Source organism: Nycticebus coucang, chromosome 16, assembly GCF_027406575.1.
Source record: "Nycticebus coucang isolate mNycCou1 chromosome 16, mNycCou1.pri, whole genome shotgun sequence".
Classification (NCBI taxonomy): domain Eukaryota; kingdom Metazoa; phylum Chordata; class Mammalia; order Primates; family Lorisidae; genus Nycticebus; species Nycticebus coucang.
In genome coordinates, this window is record NC_069795.1 from 82570624 (window position 1) to 82594615 (window position 23992).

The 23992-nt window shown below is 33.8% G+C and overlaps 1 protein-coding gene across 1 annotated transcript in view; it reads right to left on the minus strand.

Moving 5' to 3' along the window:
• The window catches only part of OSTN (osteocrin), a 57229-nt gene extending 34268 nt beyond the window's left edge, over nt 1-22961 (minus strand). Inside the window, exons 1-3 of the mRNA XM_053565400.1 lie at nt 22911-22961; nt 10072-10170; nt 7568-7779 (exon numbers count right to left, since the gene is read on the minus strand). Coding sequence (XP_053421375.1) covers nt 7568-7779; nt 10072-10170 — 311 coding nt within the window. The 5' untranslated portion in view covers nt 22911-22961. The remainder of the gene's footprint in view (nt 1-7567; nt 7780-10071; nt 10171-22910) is intronic.
• Nucleotides 22962-23992: the final 1031 nt, after the last annotated feature.

A 23992-nucleotide genomic window follows, 5' to 3' on the forward strand; every position in this document is an offset into this window, starting at 1 on the left:
ATTTGTCCTGTAGTTCCACACTCTGGACTTTGCTGTTTATATCCCTGAAGTGTCTCTGAAATCCTTTGTCTTTCCTATTTCTTGAAAATTGGTAGGTGGATCTAGAGACAAGACTGTTTTGGGAGGGACAATACTATTTCGTAGGTAGTGCTGTTTCTTTCATCAGGTAGTATATAAAGACTTTGCTGTTTTTGCTCTTGTGGTAGTCAGAGCAGTTAATGATTGTTGTCCAGATCCATTAATTCAGTAGAGTTTGCAAAATAGAGATATTTTATCTTCCCTTTTCATTTATTAGCCAGAATAATTCTATGAAAAAAATTTGTACTTCACATTCTTAATTCTGTCATTTCTTGATTGTTTTCGCTGTAAAAATTCTATAGAGAGAAATTCCACTTAATAGAAATGCAGCTCCCATTAGAAAGGTGGGTTTAATGTTCTCTTCATTTAGAAATTTTTGAGACAATGAACTGATAACTGGAGCATTCTATTTCTCAGGTTTTTTTTTTTTTAACTGGAGCATTCTAAAGATGAGTTATTAGTCTATACAATATTATTTTCAAAGCACATATTTAAACAGATTTAAGGTAGTTAATGTTTTTATTGATATCCAGATTGTCATACTTTAACCAGTGGGAATGTCTTCATGTTGCCAATTGAGTCTTTTTGATCTGATCTTTAGAGTCAGCTTCCTTGCTATGAGGCATGACAAGATATTCAAGCTCATTTTATTCATTTTCTGCCTCAATGCTTTAACTCAGGAGTTGTTCTTTTAAGTGAGAAATGGTGTGGGAGACAGTGATCTGGTCATTAAGGTTGCTCATTTCTCTTGGATTGGTGATGGGTTTTGGGAATTAGTGCACAGACTGAATCATGAGCTCATGTTATTATTTCAGAAACATGAGTTCATGCTAATATGAATGTATCATGGACATTTTAAAAATCATGCCATGTCAGGGGTTATATTTTTATTTAACATTTTCATCTAACATCTTTATCTTATTTTTTCATGTTGTGAGTCCCAGTCCTTATTAGCACCAGGAAATGACAGAATTAGATTATCAAAAAATATTTGATTTTTACCAAAATATAAACTTACCATTCTCATAATACTAATTTGGAAATTACCACCAATAATATCATTTCTGAAAATAGTTTTAAGATTTTTTTTCCCTCAGCCTTTTTAATCTCATTTATTTCACTAAGGATGTACAGCCAAATTAAATTATTCTGTCACTTGATATAAATCTTCTTTGTGCAGTAATGTTATTAACTGGAATATACATTTAAACTAATTTTAATTCACAAACTATTGTCATTTAAAGTATTTAGGCATCACTTTTTAATATTTATTTTTATTATATCATCATGCAATATTTTCGAATGATTTCAAAGTTAAAACCAGGTACAGTTGATTATTGTGTTGATGAGAAAAAAAAAAAAATTGATACCTGGCTGTGCCACTGTCTGTGTGAAGTGGTTTGCTCATTTTTTTCTCCTGTCCCAGTGGGTTTTCTCCAGGTGCTATGTGGTCTCCTCCCACATCTGAAAGATTGTTCACGTTGGTTAATTGCTGTGTCTTGATTGTCTCAGAATAAGTGAATGTGGGTGTGTTTGTGAGTGAACTCTAGGATGGAATGATGTCCTGTCCAGGGCTGTCTCCTACCTTCTGTCCTGAACTGCTGGGATAGACTTGGACCACTCACAACCCTGAATCTGAATAAAAAGTTTGGAAAATGAATGAATAAATGAAAGAACACAAATTATTATAAAGTAAAAAAATTTTTTTTTTTATTGTTGGGGATTCATTGAGGGTACAATAAGCCAGGTTACACTGATTGCATTTGTTAGGTAAAGTCCCTCTTGCAATCATGTCTTGCCCTCAGAAGGTGTGGCACACACCAAGTACGTGACAATCATACATTTCCATAACAATAAACAGCATGATATGAAGGTACATAGGAGCCTGATGTATTTGATAAATTTTTTTTTAAACTGCATGGTGTAAGAGATGCTCCTTATAAGTTTTGCTCTGCAAACGTTTATTTATTGATTTAACACACTATCACCATGACTGTCATCACTGATTGGCCAGAAATTGAGTAATTATCCTCATTTTTATAAATCTTTCTTAAATGTATGTATAGTTCATATTTATTTCAATGCTGGATATTAGATGTGTTTTGAGATTTTATTTAGAAGTTTCATGATTTTTTGTGAACGGAAATATGCCACAGGAAATTAGTTTTAGTTTATATTGATTAGCCTATAATAAAATTGGTTTCATTATATATCATTTTGTTTAATGTTACAGTTTCCAAAAACATACTGATGACATTAAATGAGTACCTACTATATATTCAAATAAGACCAGTTTTTAAAATTAAATCAGTTTTTATTTTTGACTTCTTTATTCTTTTCTCTAACTTTCCCTATAGAAAAACATTTAAAAATATTTTGCATTTTTACCTCCTTTCTTTTTAATGTAAACATTTATAAATTTGTATTGCCATTTTAAAATTGTCCCGTAATATACTCATGTTTATCTGTCTTGCTAATTAATGATGCCATGAATCATAGAATAAATCATAGAATATGATATATGTAGATTGTGGAGATATTTCCCATTCCTTTTTATGGACGTGGATTTGCATAGTTCTCCATTATGTGGATGTCACAGTTTATCCATTCCCTTTTTGATTAACATCTGTATATTTTCTTGTTACAAAGAGTTGTAAAATGGGTAGTTTTTGTGCATTCTTTTTTTTAAAAACAATTTGCTTGTGTAAAAATGAGAGATTTCTAGGAGCAGGAGGACTGCTGGGCCAAGAGACCACTGTGTACTGGATATTATCATATCAAACTAGCCTCTACAGGGACTGCATTCTGTACCCCATGCTTGATCTTAGACAAAGTGATTCATTTTGTATTTCTATCAGCAACACATGGAGTGCCTTGTCTTCATAGCCTTGTCCATTATTTCAATGTTTAAAAAATGCATTTTTGCCAATCTCATACATGAGAAATGAATATTCTATCAGTGAAGTTTTTAATATATTTTTCATATAATGAGAATGGTTGGCATCTTTTTCTATGGTTAAGAGTTATTTATATTTTTCCTATGAATTGTCTTGTTTTAATCCCATTCTCTATAGGTGTTTTTTCTTCTCTATTTTTCAAAGTTCTTTATATTTAGAGACATTAATTGTTCATCTTTGATATAAGTTGCAAACTTTTTTTTTTTTTTACATTTCTTCTTTATCTTTTTACTTTGTTTTGTGGTATCTTTTGCCAGGGAAACTTTCAAAAAATATGTTATAAACTTTTCCCTTATTTTTTGTCTAAACTTTTCAGGTTTTGCATCAGAATTTAAAAGAGTTTATGGCTGGGCCCCCTTAGCTTAGTGGTTAGGGTGCCGGCCACATGCACCAGGGCCGGTGGGTTCGAACCTGGCCCGGAGCCTGCTAAAACAAAGAAACAAAATAGCCGGGCATTGTGGCCGGCGCCTGTAATCCCAGCTACTTGGGAGACTGAGGCAAGAGAATCACTTGAGCCCAAGAGTTTGAGGTTTCTGTGACCTGTGACACCACAGTACTCTACCGAGGGTGACAAAGTGATCTCAATAAAAAAAGAAAAAAGAATTTAGAAGAATTTATAGACTCTCCTCTCTATATACAACTTCAGCAATGTTTTATTCTATTGCTATATGGGCTCATCTACTTTTATTTTTTCACTTAAATCTCTAATCCATTTAGAATTTATCACGACATATAGTTTGAGAATTTATCATTTCTTTCCAGTTCTCAGCATCATTTATTCAAAGTCTCCTGTTTTACTCATTAACATGAGATGTTGTTTTTTATACATATTAAAGTTACAAATATAATTGAGTCTATTTCTTGAGTTTCTGTCCCAATCTATCAGTTTATCAATCTATCTATTGATAATCTATGTTATAGTAAAAAAAAAAAGAACTATGTAGAAAGATGGGTATTAGACCTCTGTCAGATGTATAATTTGCAAATATTTTCATTCATTCTGTAGGTTGTCTGTTTGCTTTGTTGATTGTTTCCTTTGCTATGCAGAAGCTTTTTAATTTAATCAAGTACCATTTATATATTTTTATTGTTGCTTTAGGGGTCTTTGGGTCTCTGTCATAAATTCTTTGCCTAGACCAATGTCTGGACAGGTTTTTCTACATCGTCTTCTAGAATTTTTATGTTTTGTGCTTTACATCAAAGTCTTTTATATCCCTCTTGAACTAATTTTTGTGTATGGTAAGACTTTGAGGTCCCTAGTTCATTCTTCTGCAATAGGTTTAATACTCCAAATCTACAAAGAACTCAAATAAACCACCAAGAAAAAAATTAAATTCCCCTATCAAAAAGTGAGCAAAAGCCATGAACAGAAGGAAGTTTTTCAAAAGAAAATAGACAAATGGCTAACAAGCATATGAGAAAAATGCTCAACACCACTAATGAGGAGGAAATGCAATTTAAAACTACAACTACATTCTTATTCCCATCAGAATGACCATTAGTAAAAAGTCAATGGATACATAGAGAAAGGAATGCTTACACATTGTCCGTGGGACAATAAATTAGTATACTAACTAATTTATTAGTTTAAAATATTTATTAGTATAAACTAATTTATTAGTTTCCACTAGTATGGAAAATAATATGGAGATTCCTTAAAGAAATAAATGTAGACCTATCATTCAACCCTGCAATCCCACTGTTAGGTATCTACTCAATTCATCTGATTAAAAAAACACCTGCAGTCTAATGTTTATAGCACCACGATTACAATTGTAAAGATGTGGAATCAATCTATAATGATTGATAGAATGTGGAATCAATCTGTAATGCCTATCAACTGCTGGGTGGATTTAAAAAATGTGGGGTATTTATGGAATACTACTCAGCCATGAAAAGGAATAAAGTAATGGTATTTGCAGCAGCTTGGATAGAACTGGAGACCCTAAGTGAAGAACACCCTGTGTTCCCACTAATTACCAGAAACTGAACAGTATGCAAACATTGGGCACAATACATTATAAAGGACATGAGAGACCAAGAAAGGAAAAAGGTGGCAGGGAAGTCTGAGGAAAGCTCACCCATTGTGTACAATGAGCACTATTCTGTGGATGGGCATACCAAAAGCCCTGACTTAAGCATTACTCAAGGTATCCATGTGACAAGGTATCCATACCAAAAGCCCTGACTTAAGCGTTACTCAAGGTATCCACTTGTTTTGAAATAAAAAATATGTATATATCATCATGGTCTACATGTAAAGACAAAAAGATCTGGTAGGGCTCTTCTTTCTACTATTTTCAGACTTTTTTCTAGCTTGGCTGGCTTTTATCAAAGAATGAACTTTATAATCAACTTATTGATGATTTAGCTTAAAAAGAGCAGACATCTTTGTGCTCTTGAGTGTTTGACTCAAGAACTTATTTATGTGGCTTGGCCCCTGTAGCTCAGCGGCTAAGGCATCAGCCACATACACCAGGGCTGGCTGGTTTGAACCCAGCCTAGGCCTGCCAAACAGCAATCACCACAACTACAGCAAAAAAAAAAAAAAAAAATAGCCAGGCATTGTGCCGGGCACCTGTAGTTCCAGCTACCTGGGAGGCTGAGGCAAGAGAATCACTTAAGCCCAAGAGTTTGAGGGTGCTGTGAGCTGTGATGTCATAACACTCTACTGAGGCTAAGGAGGTGGGGACATACGGAACATTGGGTGGGGTGGGGGTCCTGACACAGGATGTCCTGTTCAAAACCGTGAGGGATGTGCAGTCTGCAATCAGTCCATGAGGCAGAATTCTGACTCCTGCTGTCGCATGCTGGGTAACACATACAGAGCCACGGCTGTAATAGCCAAGAATACCATAGGCTTCCACAACCCATACATGTTCTTTTTGTATGTGGGTTCTTTGAGGGACCAAGACTACATTTTCCTCCTCTTTCTCACCAGACTCCAACATAGTACCTAGAACAGAAGTGGAACTAATTTGTATTTCTCTGGTTAAAGTAGGGTCTGCTTTACAAAATGCAGGTATGAGACTGTTTTTGAAGTACAAGTAGGATAAATTGCAGTCTCCAAGTAATGATTTTATTTTCTAATGTAACTTTGAATATGTTGTAGAATAGGGGTCTAGCAAATGGTATTCTGTATACTAATAATTACTGAGCATAGAAAAATCATGGAACCATGAACAAGATGACAAGACCGAGAGCTCCAGGAAACATATATGACTGGACCAAAGGAAGTAAAGGTAAGAACAAAAAGAAATAAGGTGCTAGATCATAGAATTCTTTGTAGGGTTTGCTAAGCAATTTGACTTTTACATTGAAAGCAATTGGGAAATTTCAGACAAGACTCTTAGATGATCATTCTGGTAGCAGACTAGAGGCCACATTGGTGATAATGGATGTGGTGATGGTGGAGATGGAGACGAGGAAAGACTGGAGAAAGAAATAATATGAAGAAATGATAATTTAGGCCAGAATTAGAAAAGTCTTAAGGGGAGAAGATATTCTAGAGATACTTAACATAGAAAACAAACCAAATTTAGAGAATTTAGTGAGATACAAAATGTTCAAGGTGAGCAAAAGGATTCCTAGTAAATTTCCCAGAATTTCCCAGAATTGTCTAAGTAATTGGGTGGACTTTTGTGCCATTACTAATATGAAATTTATAACATGATGAACAGATACTGAGGGAGTAGAAATGAACTGAGTGTGAAATGGTTGCTTTAAAATAATGACAGTTTCTCAGTGATTAAAGGGAAAGTCACTTCTCTAATTCCCTTTTGATAACCAATAGTTTACAAAGCTTTTACATTGATTATCTAATTTCATACTATGGAAGGAATGGAATTTCCCCCTTTTACAGGTAAATAAACTTGAGATAAAGGATAAGGGTACATATACAATTCACATGGCTGGACAAGAGATGAAACTGGACTTAAACACTTATGTACTGATACCAAGTCCTGAGAGTTCTCCTCTCAGGATTCATTCACATATTTTGGAAAACTTTATATCCAGGGTTAAAACTAAGTGGTGTTCTGGTGACCACTATTCAATAAAAAGCTCAGTTGACCAGAGTATTTACCTCAATGTACACACATGTCTTCTTACCTCATTATTTTATATCTGTATTCAGCAGACTCTACCTTAGGAAATATTATGACAAAAATACAGTAGTGATGTATTAATCACTTATAGAAGTGATCAACATAAGGAACTTGGCCTATTGTACTGATATGTACATAGGGTACATGTCTGGTCTATGAAAATCAGGTCAATTTAAGGAGGTGGCACTGCAGGGAGGTGGTCAGCTATGGAGGTATTACTCTACTAATTTACCCTGTAGCACTCATTTTCCAACTCTAAACACTTATTTCCAAGATCACACTATTAAACCCATAAGTTAGCTGACACCCTATCATCTGTTTATTTACAAGGTTTTCACTGTGTTTTTAAAATGAAATTCTCTGTTTCAGAACCCAGAATGAAAGAATTAGAAAATAAAATCTTTCCTTCTCCAAGAGTTCACTTACCTCTGTTTACCTTTATGGTCTACAGATCCAGCTGAGAGTCTGTCTAGGGGAGACCCAAAACCAGAGAAACTCCTTTTCTTCTTTGTCTCAATCACGTCATTCTCCAGGGACACCAGTTCAAGAAGAAAGAGTTTTGCTGCTAGATCAGTGGCTGATTTCTCTTCCCTGACTGTAGGTGGTGACTGTACATCTGTGACTGTAGAATCAAAGGCCTGTAGAGAAGAGAGGGGGGATTCCCTTCCTTTAGACAAAGACACTCTGAATATGTAAAACTTCTGCATTTGGCATTTCCACTTTTGTAATTTCTCATGGGGTTATTTGTCAAAGAGAAAGGTTGACCTTTGGGGACTGAAACCCACAGAAGTGGAGAGAAAATACAACAACAAAACTAAACAAAAATATAAAGAAAAACATCTCCTGGGTTGCTTCTAAAATTCAGCACATACACAAATCATTTTTTTTCATATTCTTTACAACTCCATCCTTTCTTATTATTAGTATTCTCATAGTGCTTTATCTATATCGCCTTCATCAATGCACCTATTACATTGTATTATATTGATTATATTTGTATTCCTTATTAGATTGAAACTTGAAGCCCATGCCTTTTCTAATTAGTCTTATATTTTTTCTACTCAATGCCTAGCTTTGTATTTTTCTTAGAGTGATCAATACTTCTCTGATGAATATTTATTTAATGAATTTTGAAAAAAATTAAATCTCATGCTATTTTCTTTTAACCACTTATTCATTCTTTGTTGATTCAAACCATTAAGTATCCACTATGTATTAGGTTCTGCATTAGACTTAAGGGTTACAAAATAAACACAGTTCTTTCTCTGAGCCCAGGGACCATTCCATCTTCATCCATATGATTTATTAACAAATGTTAACGGGTGTCTATAGGTGTATAAGCTATTCCAATAACTTTATTGACTTATGTAAGATTTCTTATTTGTTTGTTTATTGCACATATTGCCACTTTGCACTTTATCCAAGTCGTAGAAGTATAGGCTTTCTAAGCCCCGAAACAACATTTTTAAATTCTCCCCTTAACAATCCCAAGTCATTTGTACTACTTCTTTTCTAAGAACCTGAGAATATTCCCATGTGGGAAACATGTTTAGCTCCCGGAGATCTCTTCCTTCCTTGCTTTAATCACATTTCTCCATGTGCCAGACTCTTGGTCTTGGTTTTGATTTTTCTTCGCTTTCTCTTTTCTTCCTGGATTATTTCTTCCATTGTCTTTCTATTCTTTTCATTTTCTCTAATAAAATGAAAGCCTGGCATTTTTCATGCTCTTTCCCGGCAGCTCTCTTTTGAAATACTGACACACAAATGCAAAGCTATTGAGCCTCCGGCTTCCCTATCTAGTCAGATGTGCATGAAATCTGATCAGTTCTGATGAGCAGCAGCCTGATCTGCTCTTTTTGATTCCCATCATTAGTGACTCAGGTCCTCTTCATCACTTAGTGTAGCTTTTCATCACTTTGTAATTTGTTTCTATATCTCCTACCTCCCTGCTCTCTATTTCTCCTGAGTACTGCTGTGAAGTTAGTTTTCCCCAATATTATTACCATCATATAAAAAAGAAACTTTAATACTTCTCATAGTTCTTTGCGCAAATCCCAAATGACTCCTGAAATCTCAACTTGTCATTTCCCTATATGACCTTGACAACATGGTGGAGAAGGGAAAGTGCTATAATCACTAGAAAGAAATTTTAACAAGCAGGAGATAAACCTTCAGAGGGCAAAGATTTTTTTGTTCTCTCTTAAAGCATGCTCCAAAAATTATGCTTTTATTATTCCAACTGACACAATACAAAAGAGAGTATTGTTTCTTTTCAGCAATATCCTTAATCTTTAGGAATAAGACTTAATAATTCATACAAGACATGTTCTTTTTAATGTGCATTTCAGACTTCCCCTTTGTTACTTAAGCACACAGAATAAATGCTTCTAGTAAGATCAAATGAGTCAAATTAATTTTTCTCCGTGGGATGTCCTGACATTTCTTTTCTTTTTTACTTTAGTCATAGCACGAAGAAAACATTTGTACTGTAATTAAAAGTTTGGACAAAACTACTCAAATTCACCATGCAAATAACTTCAAATTTACATAAAAGCACTTCATCTTGACATAACCAATCTAACGAAAATGTGTCTGAAATGATAATGACTTCTCTTTTAATGCTTTTTTGCTCACTGGATACAAATCTTTGTTATTACTTAAAGTTTCTTTTAACATTTAGATAACTGGCTTAAGGAGTAAAAATAATCGCTAGTCTTTACATTTAAAATTTGCAACCTTGAATGTAATGTTGGCAATAAAAATAAGACAACAGAAAAACACTTAGTTTCTTGATTGTGTGTTATTTCCATATGTGATTTTGTGTGTATCTTCCTATTTGTCAGCTGCACCTGCACCTTCTAACACTAGTAGAAATAACTTATGTCTGTAAAAGAATCTATATATGTGGTTCTGTAAACTGTTTCCATTACCTCGGCTGCTACATCCACTGAGAGCACTTTTCCTGAGCTCCACATCATCAGCGTCATGGCCAGGATGGAATATGCACTTGCTAATCTCCAGTCCAGCATCTACAGGTCACACACATTGTAGGTAACATCGAATCATTTGGGATATAAAGATAGAAAACAAGGGCTCCTAAATACATTGTTAGAGGCAAAGGATACCCAAATACTTCAGGTTAAATGTACTAAATTGCATTTCTGCACAACTTAAATAATGCTTAATAGATGTTGTAGATTTTCCAGAACACATTCTATCAAGTCTTCATTTTCATGTAAACCTAGATGAGGGTTGTACAGATATAATAACCATTTAATTCAATCTAATCTAAAGTCTGAGAAATATAATTCACGTAATTTTATTCTTTATCTAATACAAAGAGTACAACTCCATGTACCTGAGAAGAAATGTGTAAAAGTGGTAAGAAGTACAAAGTAAAGCCTGGTGGGGTCTGTGGTGAACCAGAGAGAAGGTGATACCTCTAAAAGCATTGAAATTTAAATTTTAAAAACATCAGACATTAGTTAGGAGTATTTCTATATGTACTTGTGTTATGTCCGGATTTCTTAAGCAAGTTTTAAAAAATGGACATCTTATAAAAACAGTCAAATTTCACTACATCAAAATTGAAAAATTCCAAATGATAGGATGCAAGAATCAAAACCAAAAGAGAATTTACTAATGGAAACTATTTACAATGTATATAAAAAAGAAAGATGGACATTTGGTACATGTAAATAAATCTGATATGTAAAACTTTAAAAATAGACATAACAGTTAAATCAAAGTGGGCCAAAGTATGAATGGATATTTTATAGAATAGAAGAGAACTTAATGGAAAATAAACATTTCATAGCACACACATTTATTGAAAATGAAAAGAGAAATGATTTTATACACATCAGAATGGTAAAAAGTTAAAGTCAACATCGCAAATGTTAGAATGATGTTAGGAAACACACACAAAAAAATACTGGTAGAGTTGGACATAGATCCAATTATTTGGAGAAGGGCGGCGCCTGTGGCTCAAGGAGTAGGGCGCCAGTCCCGTATGCCGGAGGTGGCGGGTTCAAACCCAGCCCCGGCCAAAAACCACAAAAAAAAAAAAAAAAAAAAAAAAAAATATGCTTCACAATTATTTGGAGAAAACTGGGCAATGTATAAAAATTGTAGTAAATGGGTCATCTTCTACCTATGACATATTTAACTCACTTCTAGGTATGTGTATATCTCTGAGAAACAATGTTTATAAGAAGAAATGCATCTGAATGCTTGTAGCCTCATTATTTATATCAGTAAAACACTGGAATCGACCCAAGCCCCACTGAAAATAAAATGGATTTATTAGTCAAGATATATTCAAATTATTAAATTAAAGCAAATTACTTATATGTATGTATACGTATTGTTAAATGATTTAAATGAATGTATATCTATATGCATGGATTTCAAGGAAACAGTTTTTTGGGGAGAGGGGAAATGCAGAACAATATATATGATGCGACACAATTTACCTAAATTATAAATACACAAAGCAATGCCATATATTTTGGTATACATACATATAATTAAAGTATGAGCCAATTGAACTTGATTTATAATTACCATTGCCTCTGGGGAGAAAGAAAAAGTACCCAAGGTTATGGAGGAAACATAAGGGATTAAGTTTGTAATCTATAATATTTTAAAGCATATATCATAAAAATAAATACATTTGTAAATTCTGAGTAGTAAGGACAAAGTTTACCATCTATGTATTTCTGAATTTTAGGAGATTAAAAAAGCAATTAAAGCTCATCTATTGTCTGTATCAGGTTTGCCAGCTGCCAGCTTGACCACTAAAACTCTCAACATCACCCAGTGAAGCAGGAGGCATTGTTCTGCCGAGGGAAGATCACAGTAGGCAAAATAGACCAAGTGGCTTGAATTCAAACTTTGCCCCTTAGTACATGGCATTGGCAAAGTCTTCACAATTCAACCTTTATAAATGAGAAGTCTCAGTAACTCTATCCCCTAAACAACGTTCGTTTGGAAAACCTACTGGGGGCAAAGAACAAATGGATGCTAAAATGGAATCTGGGAATTGGGTTTGAGTCTCAGTTTTGCTTTAGTATCAGCGTGACCTTGTATCTGCACCATTTAACTTACCTGAGTTTCATTTTCCTAATCTGAGAAAGTGATTCCGTACCAAGAAAGCTTGAGAGGATTGATGATCGTATGACCCTTTTATCTCATTTGTTGTTTATAACTGGTAAGTGAAAGAATGTTTCTGAGGTCTTACTAAATATTTCTTTAAAAACTACATTTGTTCTATTGTGATCCAAGAATTTATCACATTTTCTTAAAAAACTTGTGTCTGTGCAACCTTAGTACAGATTTTATTAATAAATGTTATGTGCTAGAATATGAATACGTATTCTATGTAGACAGAATAGTATCTGTATTATGTCAATTAAGACTTAAAATGGAGATAAAACATTTTAGCACTCTTTGTGACATTTTTCATAAAACATAATTTTATTTTATTATGTAATGTAGTCTAAACTAGTTCATTATGACACCAAGTAGTCTATTTCAGAAACTTGTCACAGAATGCTGGTCACCAGCAACATCTCTACAGCCCATTAGTTTTTGAAAGGGAGCAATATATTCTCTTTGTCTTCTCTTTTTTGTTAAAGTGATATTTGAACATAAAGTGATTTTTGGCAAGTATCAAAACACAATAAATCATGATTACATCTCTACAGTGAGAAGATAGACAAAAAGATCACAACACTTACCTGGTAACAAGAAGAACCCCAAACTGCCTTCATAAAACCCCCTACTTAATTATATTTTCCCCTGATTTTGCTGACATTTCTCTGACCTTCTTCCATATAAAGAATGATACATTAAAAACATAAATGTATTTTTAAAAACAATTTCATATTTCTTACATATCTTTTTTTTTAAAAATAGCTCTCATTTAATCAAAGATAAACTATAAAGGTGATTTTTTTCTTGCTTTTATCATGGTAAAAATAGGTTACAAAGTATGAAATTTCATAATTTTATAAGCTTTTCTATGTGGATTTCCTTTAACTATTTTTAATGCACATTTTACTAACCAGGTTTCCCTTAATTTCTGCAATCTTATAAATGGTACAGGATGATGAGTGTTTATAATATTGACGATTATGTTTGAGGCATATATTTTTGTGCTCGGGTGTATATAGGAAAAATCATAATGTATCATCTTACAGATAACCACATCCTGATTATTTGGATAGGGAGATGTAAAAATAAATGTCGAGTTTAAAAACACACACTTAAGTCTTGCTTGCAGCCAGTTAACCAAAAGGCCAAGTTCCTAAATATGGAATTTGGTACACTAATGAAAACAAACACCCTGGCACCTGCCATACAAAAGACATTTGATTAACTAGTTGAAACTTGATTGCTACAAAATTAGAAACAGAGGAAATTACAGGGAGGAAAGAAAAAGACTAGGTTCAGCCCCATTTTCCTATTTTGTTGATAGTGGATAAATATAGCCCAGGATTTAAAAATCTACTTGGCTCCATGTATGCAGAAAGAACATTCAAAGGTTCTTCATTGACTGTGAATAAAGTGGTGGTGTTTGCAATTTTCTTCTGCATATCAATTATTTTTATTGAGTAATTTTTGAGTAATATTTCTCTGGGTAGTGAGGAGTTTCAAAAGAGACAGTGGGCACAGGGTCTGCCTTATAAAAAGATTAGCTGTGTATTCAACTTTTTTTTTAGCCATTTGGAGCATCACATGTTTTTACAGGTTAAATAGTACTGCTGGATAAATAAACATCTTACATCATATAACATATTAAGCTATCTTTCAAAGACTTTCCCCATGTGAAAACTCATTATATCCTGAATAGATCCTCCAAATTGACTGAAGTAATTGTGGATGAAGGTGGGAGGCATAAAATTTTGTCATTAAAGTTTGGGATACATTATAATTCCTTTAGAACAATGAAAGTTCATGTTGACATATTAAAGACTCTGAAAGTTCAGCACAAAAAAATTAGCAAACCTCCTTTAATTGTATATAAATCAGAATTTGATGAGAAGCCTATTAAAATGATGAAAGATGTTTCCATTATTAACAATTAATGGGTGCAACCGCTACAGAAATAGTATGCAGTTACTTAAACTGAAAATAGAACTACCATATGAATCAGTAATCCCACTCTGAGCATAAGTCCAAACGAATGGAATTCAGTATATGAAAAGATATCAAACTCCACTGTTTATTGCAACACTATTCACAAAAGCCAAGTTTGGAATCAGCCTAAGTCTCTGTCAGTAGATGAATAAATAAAGAAATTGTGGTAAATACCCACAATAGAATATCATATAATCACAAAAAGAGTGAAATTCTGCTTTTTGCAACAACATTGGATGGAACTGGAGAACATTAAGTGAAATAAGCCAAGCACATAAAGAAAAATCTCACGTTCTCACTTGCATATGGGAGCTAAATATTAAAAACAATTGGTCTTGTGGAGACAGTAGAATGAGGGTTACCACAGGGTAAGAAGAGTAGCAAGAAGGAGGGATAAAGTGGGGATGGTTAATGGATGCAAAAATATAGTTAGATAGAATAAGTATTATTTGGTGACACAACAAAGTGACTATAGTCAACAATAAATAAGAATATACGTTAAAATAACTAAAGGAGTGGAATTGGAATGTTCCTAACACAAAGAAATGTTAAATTCCTGCGGTGATGGATACCTCAATTACCCTGATTTGATTAATTCACAATGTATGCCTGTATCAAAACATATCATGCTCTTTATGAAGATACGCAACTGTTATGTACCCATAACAATTGTAGACAAAGGGGAAGAGTCAATGAGCATTATTATTGTGAAAAAAAAAATCTCTCAAGAGGGTTGGCAAATTGGAATGAAGGAAGGTGTTAAAGTGAGAGAATTATACTGAAAAAAAAAGCGATGTGAGTTAATATCTGATCTAATGCACTATGTAACTGACAAAACTTTTAAACTCTCTACACTTGAAGGCTGGCATTGAAGGTGATTAAGGAAATTTCTCTTTCACTTGAGACTTTATAATTGATATTTGACTTATGAACAGCTGATCTAACCATTTGAAACTCACAAAGGTACTGGGTTTTTGGGTAAATCTTGACACCATCTAGGATTTTTTATTTACACAAATATCTTGACTAGAAATATTTAAAATAGATTCCACCCTACCCCCATTTCAACAAAAATCAAAAACAAAGAACTTAATTAAACATAAAAGATCTACAGGCTGGTCATGGTGGCTCACACCTGTAATCCTAGCACTTTAGGTGGGAGGATTGTTTGAACCCTGGAGTTTGAGACCAGCCTGAGCAAGAGCAAGACCTTGTCTCAAAGAAAAAAAAAAAGATTTACAAACTAGTTCAACTTTTACCTTTTCTTTACTTCCTCTTTCTACTGTGACAGAGCACAAACACTTAAAAGCGATTTAACAGGGTATTTTACAAAGGATGCTTCACACAAAGTCTGTGTAACTTACTAAAGAGACCCCATGCAGGGGTTATCAGGCAAGGGCTTCACTGATGGACCATCAGTGCCCAACACTGATACGATGTTGGGTAAACCCTTTCTTTTCTAGACAGGTACAATGATGTCCATCTAACTGACCTCTAATGTGGCTACTGACTTTGAAAGACTTGTTCGGATTTCAGATACATTAAACATGAGGTACAATTGATAAGATATGGCATATATATGTATTTACTTTCAAATGTTTACTTGGATTTTTTTTTTTTTACTTTTCTCTCTGTACACTCATTCCCCTATCTTTTCAAAACAACCTTAATTAGAACTGAGGTTCCACATGACATAGCGACAGTTATATTTCTTCTTTGGGATCACAGATGGAAAGGATGAGATGATACTTAATTTGATTATCAGATACATATTTTAAAATCACGCAATTAATATTTACATTTTTAAGCATTTGATTACTTCTTCCCCTTATTTGGAATAACAGTCAAGATAAAACATAACTTTGAATATTTCCTTAGTAATCATAATCTTAATATTAATAGATAAAAAATTAGTGAACACAAAGACATTTTAATAAGAATTTACGGATATCTGAAATCCCCACCAATATCAGACATATGTATCTACATATATATGTATTTTTTGCATGATGTTACTCCAACAAGCCTCTATGACTAATGAGTATTCTAAACAGAAAACTCTTTCAAACAATAAATATATGTTCAGCATCAGAAAAAAACTCAGCATTAGATTTGAAAGATAAGAATATGTGTCCTGGCTGTGCTCCTTATTGGCCTGATGAACTTGAATGAGACTCTTAAACTGTTTAAGTTTTCTAATAAAACTCATTTAATTAACACACAAAACTTGAATGAATTAATTTCAGTTAATTTTAAATTATTTAATTTATAAATAGCAGAAATGCTAGAATTGGTCTAACACTGCCAAGTAAGAGCAATAAACAAACTTAATTTTATATTTAGTATTATTTACTAAAATGTAGGAGGATATAAATTTACCTATAAAAAAGCTTACTACACCATTTTTATTTTATCAGACATAAAACCTTTGCAATGGGAATACTAAAAGGGTGCATGAGAACATTTTGCAAACTACAAGATAATTTGACAGAGAAAGACCCTTTTACTTACATATTATAAATGAGATTATTATGAAGCTGAAGACAGGTTTTTTTTTTTTGTAGAGACAGAGTCTCACTTTAAAGCCCTTGGTGGAGTGCCGTGGCATCACACAGCTCACAGCAACCTCCAACTCCTGGGCTTAAGCGATTCTCTTGCCTCAGCCTCCTGAGTAGCTGCTGAAGACAGGTTTTGAAGACAAGTTCTTCCAGCAAACATAAAACTTGTGCTTAACAACCAGTTAGGGAACTTGGAGCATTTATAGAGTCAAGTTTGTCATTATATAGATGATCGTAACATTTCAATGGATGACAGTATTTTTAAAAAGTGGTATAGAAGGTTTTTTCCCTAGTTTTCTCTGATGAGGAAAGCAACCAGATAGTTGACCCACTTGCCTGCTAGAAAACTAAGACTGAGCCCTAATTCCATTTTTTTTTTTTTTTTCATATCAAAACTGTGGTTCCACAGTCTATGGTGAATCTGGCTCCTGAGTGTGGTTGTGGCATTTTGAAATGAGAAAAGAGGAATTAGTTTAAAATCCTTATTAATTCAAATAAAAGATTTATAAGTATTTTAGATTTTCACCCAAAAGCAACTGAAAATGGCCTGTAGCTTTTATCTTCTGTCATGAAAATATATATCAACTATTAACATCCTCATAAAAACACATCTGAGAAATACTCATGGTGCTTAGCCATTTATTTAAAAATTTTCCCTGTGAAATTTTAGTTCAAAAAAGTTTTGTGATGGGGATTTACTTTATGTTTGGGGTTCCTGAAAAGAAAGTGCAAATAGAAATGAGAAAATTTAGCATTTCCCCTTTTTTTAAAAATTAAAAAATCAGGTATATGTTCTTACCATTTCTTATTGCTCTTAAATTTGCAATAGTAGATTTTCCAAAGTCACAAAGCCAGTTAGAAGAGCCAGACCAACTTACATTTTCAGACTCCCAGTTTCATGCTTTTTCAAGTGTAACCTATTTGTATAAGTGTAAAACATTTTTCCATCTCCAAAACAAATATTTTATAATGTAAATATTTTATGGATGAGATGTTCTTAAGGTGGCAGACACCTACATTTTAAAATGACTTTCCTCGAATACTGCAAATCATGAAAAATGATGATCTACTAGTATCCATGTGTTAACTAATTTTATTCTATTTGACACCATTTTCGCTTTTTTTTTTAGACAATTTTGCTTTCCAAAATCTCTAACTTTTGTTTTTATGTACTTCTGTATTTTCTTCTACTTTAATCATACTATTAGCTTCCTTCTGGCAAACATTTTAGAAAGCTGAAACTTACACAGCCACTTTAAAGAAAGATTCCTTTATTTAAAAAATGAAAACAGATTTCCGCATTTAACCAAGTACTTAGTTGTTGTAAACTCACTGAGGGAAGGGGTGGTGACATATTCATTACTGCATCTCAGCAATCAACAGAATGCTTTGTATTGAGTAAAAAGGAAGTATGGAATGAATAAATGCAACAGCTTTATGTCAACAGGAATATCCCAGTTTTATTGATATTGAAACTAAGGCTTGAAGAAGAGCAGACTTTAGCCCAAGTTTCCACACTTAACAATAAAACAGATGAAGTTCAGATGGAATTCTGGCATGTACATTAATGTTTCATATCCTATATTCTCATTCTAGCAAGAGCAACACTCTACCTATCTAACTATATTTTTCCACCCATTAACTATCCCCACTTTATCCCTCACTCATGCTATCCTTCCTTGCCTCTGGTAACTGTCATTCTATTCTCCGGCTCTATGAGTTCAATTGTTTTTAATATTTACCTACCACAAATGAGTGAGAACATATTATACAAACTGACTATAATCACCAATAAATTAGGGTAAACGTTAAAATAACTAAGAGTAAAATTAGAATGTTCCTGACACAAAGAAATAATAAACGTCTGAGGTGATTGATATCCTAATTCTTCTGATTTGATCAATTCATGTTGCATGTCTGCACCAAAACCTCACATCAATAATTAATAATTTAAACAGGAAAAACAGTGACAGTCATCAGCATTCTCCAAAATTATCCCTCTCAGGTTTAAGAGTTCTCCTATGAAACACTAATCTGTACTTAGATCTCTGAAAAACTAAGTGGTTCTTAAAATAAACTTAGTCACCTAGACACAGAAAAAATTGTAGTGTATAATTATAGACAATTCTGCTAAGCAAATTTATTGTTTAATTCTAATGTTTACTAAATGGATTTAAAAAAACCTTTAAAACTATAGATAAGGAAAAGTGATACACAAGCATACTGGTTGGAACTTTGATACACAGGCAATTTTTATCTGGCATAAAAAGCCTTTCACAGGGTAAAGAGGGATAAATGAAGTTAAACATAGCAAAATTCAAGCCTCAATACAATGTAGATTGTCAACATCCTCTTCAAGCTTTACCCCCATTTGTACTTTCATATAAGATTTAATAAAAAGTCTTAACCTTTCAATTACATTCAGCTAGCCAATATATTCAATGGAAGAGGACCTATAACATAAGATTTAATAGAAATCTTATTTTTATGAAATACGAGAGTAAACAGAGAGTCAAAAATATAAATTTTATAGTAATCAACAACAGGATGCATTTGTTAGCCATGTGCTGTATGTCAGGTCCTGGGGATAGAAAAGCAAATCAGATACTCTCTGTGCTCCGCTTGCTAACAGCCTGGCAGAGGTGGAAACCTCTCAACCACTTGCCCTGCCCAGGGATTTCCTCCTGTAAACGCAGACTCTTTCTGGAATGCTTCCATTTTCTTCAAGTATAATTTTTACAAACAACGTTCTTAAAAATAACATTTCCATAGTGATTTATTATTTTGAAAGTAATTTATCTCTCTTCGTTCTCACTACGGTCACATTTGTTTGATGTATATGGAAAATATTATAATTCCATTTTCTAAATTAATGAACAATATAAGCTGAATTGCATTAGAACCCTGGTCATCTAACTCCTGGAATTTTACATACATTTTCTAATACAATAAAGTGAATTAGTACGAAGAGGTTGGTCCTTAAGTTATGTAAACTTGGATCTTAATCTTGACTTGAATTGTTATTTAGCCTCTCTGTTTTAATATCTTCATCAGGAAAATGCACCAAAGACTTACCTAGGCTAATTATGAGGATTAAAAATAATACAGGTTAAGTGACTGGCACAAATTGGTTAGTCAATAAATAATAGTTATCATCATACTGATAATACCTGCTAACCATAGCAACTTTTCAAGATATTTTTACTGCTTTTTATTTTTATAAAAAATATTATTTTTAAACATTTATTTCAAGGAATAAAATTAGTTTTCAGAATCTAGAATTATGGCAGAGTGATAAGAAATAAAACGTAATAAGGAAAAAAATACTGAGTAGGGGAAGGAGATTTTACTAAAGAGAGTTATAGGTAGCACTCTAACATTTTAAGCATTATTATTATTTTGAGTCACAATATTTCCATAAAAATAGCATACAATTATAGAAATTACCACCTTGGGAAGAAAACAAAGGGAAGAAAGTTCAGTTGTAGTCAATGTATAATTATTCTTCAAGCTCTAATTATCCTACCTAAAATGTAATTTTATTATCATATTTTAAAAGTGAAGTTTTCCCATGTTTAGAACGTTGTGTCATAGGAATATAGAATTTTTGAAAGAGAGAAAGTGATCCTTATAATTATCAAATTTAACACTCTCGGTAGATGAAGAAAGTGAGGCTTAGAGAGAATAAGCTTGCTCGAGAGAGAGCAGATAAGACAGGGATGCAGAAATGGCTGAAGAGGAGCGAGAGCTGGGGAAGGCGGTGGCGGAGGCGTTGTTACTGGAGGGAGGAGGATCTTGGCTAAGGCCTGAGCTGGTGGGATGACAATCAGGGAGAAGGGGTAAGGTTGGGCAACAGCCAGTTCAACCAACCGAAGCCTAGCCAACTGCTGGAAAGTCACACATATCGCTGTTCCAGAGAGTACCCGAGACTTATTTGAAGAAAGGAGAGGGAGTCTCAGCTAAAAAAACGCCTTTCAGCGAAGAGATCTTCAGGCCAAGGTGGGATTGGTCCATTTAGAAAGCTTCCCCGGGAACTTGTAGCTCACCTATTATATTCCTACAGATTCTAGTTTTACTGAGGGGAGAATACAGCCCCAGGGAAGCTGAATGATTTGTTCACGGTCAGTTCTGTTGAAATCAGAACTGGGATTAGAAGTCTGGCTTTCAGATTCCAAAGCTTGTGTTTCTCTGACTGCACCACTGATTCTAAGCAAAAGTTGTCAACTGGCCAGGCATCACAGTAGGTGAAATATTTGCAAAGTGATTAAATTAGGACCTGGCTAGAGGTTTAGGCCTAAGATTCTGTGATAGTACTTTTTCTCTAATACAAGGAAAACTTACCCACATAGGGGCTTCCCCAAGTCATCTTCATACTCAGCAACTTGCTACTTCTATTTCTTTGTAATAGAAATTGGTACTTTCTATTTCTTTTCAATAATAATACCTTATTATTGAGCCCTGGTTTGTGCTTGAGCTTTGCCTGAAGTTGTTGCATAGGTAGATAGTGGCAGAACTAGTACATTATTTTAGAATTTCTTACTTTAACTCTTTTTCTTTGAGACCAGCTCAATTTGTCTGATTTTATTAATCAAATGTTCAAACCATTGAGTGTATTTGAACAGGAAGTTAAAGTTATAGTTCTGGGGTTCCCATACTTAGTTAACTCAAGATACCTGCCCGTCTACTGCCCCCAATTCATTATATAAGAATTTGTTCAAAACCCTAGAAAATAAGGAGAAAGTGAATGTCAACCTTAAATACTTTAAACAACTTTTTGAATGAAGCCATAGTAAAATTCATTTACACGAGGAGACTTGAACTCATTTTGACAGAAAACTCTCCTTTAAAAAGTTCTATAAGAGTGCTCAAGAGCGGGCGGCACCAGTGGCTCAGTAGGTAGGGCGCTGGCCCCATATACAGAGGGTGGTGGGTTTGAACCCGACCCTGGCCAGCTAAAACAGCAATGACAACTGCAACAAAAGAAAGCTGGGTGTTGTGGCGGGCACCTGTGGTCCCAGCTACTCAGGAGACTGAGGCAAGAGAATCGCTTAAGCCCAAGAAGTTGGAGGTTGCTGTGAGCTATGACACCACGGCATTCTACCGAGGGCAACAAAGTGAGACTCTTGTCTCTAAAAAAAAAAAAGAGTGCTCAAGAGCAGGACCACAGTAAGAGAACACACAAATTGTGCCTAAAGTTTTTGAGTAGACCATTAGCTATAACATTATCAATTCTATAGCTTTTATGGGCATTAAAATCACCATCATTCGGTGTTGAATTATTTGAATTTTGAGGGTGTTACTCAGAAATAAATCGTAATTACATTTATAAACCTATCGTCTGTTATTGTAATTCAAAAGGACAATATGTTGCATTATTAGAACTGAATTTGCTGAGTGCGCACTTACATATCTATAGATCAGAACCCGAAATAAAATTTGTTTTCAGACAGAACTCAAATGCATGTTTCAGATAAATTCCCAATCCAACCACCAAATAGCAAGAGTACAACAAATGCTGAAGAAGAGACATGATCTAAGTGTACTCTAACTATTAATATCATATTTTCACATTTGATTTTTACAAGAGGAAAAACAGAATGCTTTTGGTTTTATGAAGATGGAACATAGAATATGATTAATTTAGGGGTGTTTCTTGAGCTCCAACTGCAATAGAAATAAAAGAAAAACTTTCCTTTTTACTCAGGCTGTTTAGACCAATTTTGTACATTAAAAAAAGTCCTAATACTGAACATCTTTGATGAAAGAAAAATAATACTATTAACATGCCTATAGAATCATTATTTTAAGTTCCCTTTCTGTTTGTTTGGAAATGAATAAAAGCAAGAGCAATGCAATAAATATAAACTCTGAGGAAACAGCTTCACTTTAAGTTTGCATTCAAAAATCTCCTTGAATTTGTACTTATTTTGCAGAGAGAAATATTCACAAAAATTCCCTAGTTTACCAAAATCAAGTTATTATCAAAACATTGGAAAAGTCTGTGAAAGTAAAAAAATGTTAAAAGAAAAAAAAAACTAAACCTTTATCAGTTTTTACATATAACTTACCTTGTGAAAAACCAGGAGATTCTAACTTGAAGTCCTCTCTGTGCAGTTTACCCCACACTCAGCCCTGATGGTGAGTTTTCCCTCTGAGTTTTTATAGTCTCAGTTATACGCCCCTTACTCCAATCCCTGCCTTTGCTTTCTGTTACATCATTTCTACAGATTTTCCACTGAACATTTTCCCAAGCCTCTCTTCAATCTCTCCCTCTCTTTCTCTGTTTATCCCTCTTTTCTCTCTCTCTCTCCGTATTTATTCTATCTGTTGCTTTGATTCATGGTATTTTAAGTAGCAACGGGAGCTTAGGCTCTGGAAAATCTAGGTATGTACTTAATATTGTGTTCAGCTTCAGACCATCACCTCTTCCTGGGGTTTTTGTCCAGCTCTGATTATTACACATTCTATTTGGGAAATAAAATGCATTAAGATCGCTTTAGAAGTCACTGGGGCATTTCAAAGTTAAGATTTAGAGAGATTATAATCACGCCTAAACTGATGTGTTTGTATATTGTTTGGACACTTTAATTAAATGGTCAGCCACGGAAATGATGAGCTGTTTTAGTATCAGGGTCAGGTGCACAGAGCTGTGTCCGTGGAACACAATGACAGCTACTTCATAATTAACATTGCTATAATTGGAAGGCTGTCACTAACAAACCTATAAATACTGAACTGTGACATGTGGGCTATAAATGCAGATGTTATAATCATTCTTATGTTGCTCTTGTTCTCCAGTATTTTTTATTTCCTTTCAACCAAAATAGTATTCTGCCTCTGAGGTATTTCTTCATTTTCATCTCCTACTAATTAGCTAAACAAATTATTAAAAATGAATTATTAATTTTACAGGCAATATGTAATCTTTTTAGATCATTATTGGTTCATGTGATTCACTGTCAGATCCCCATTTGACAGATACAGAGAATGATGTTCAGACAAATGAGGTGGCCTTATCAGATCACACAGCTAGGAAGTGGTAGCCGAGCTGGATTTCAAATACAGATCTTAATTTCATATCCAGTTCTTTTCCCACCACTGCATTCTGTCTCACTATTTAAAAAGAAAAAAAAGAAACTAGAAGAAAGAA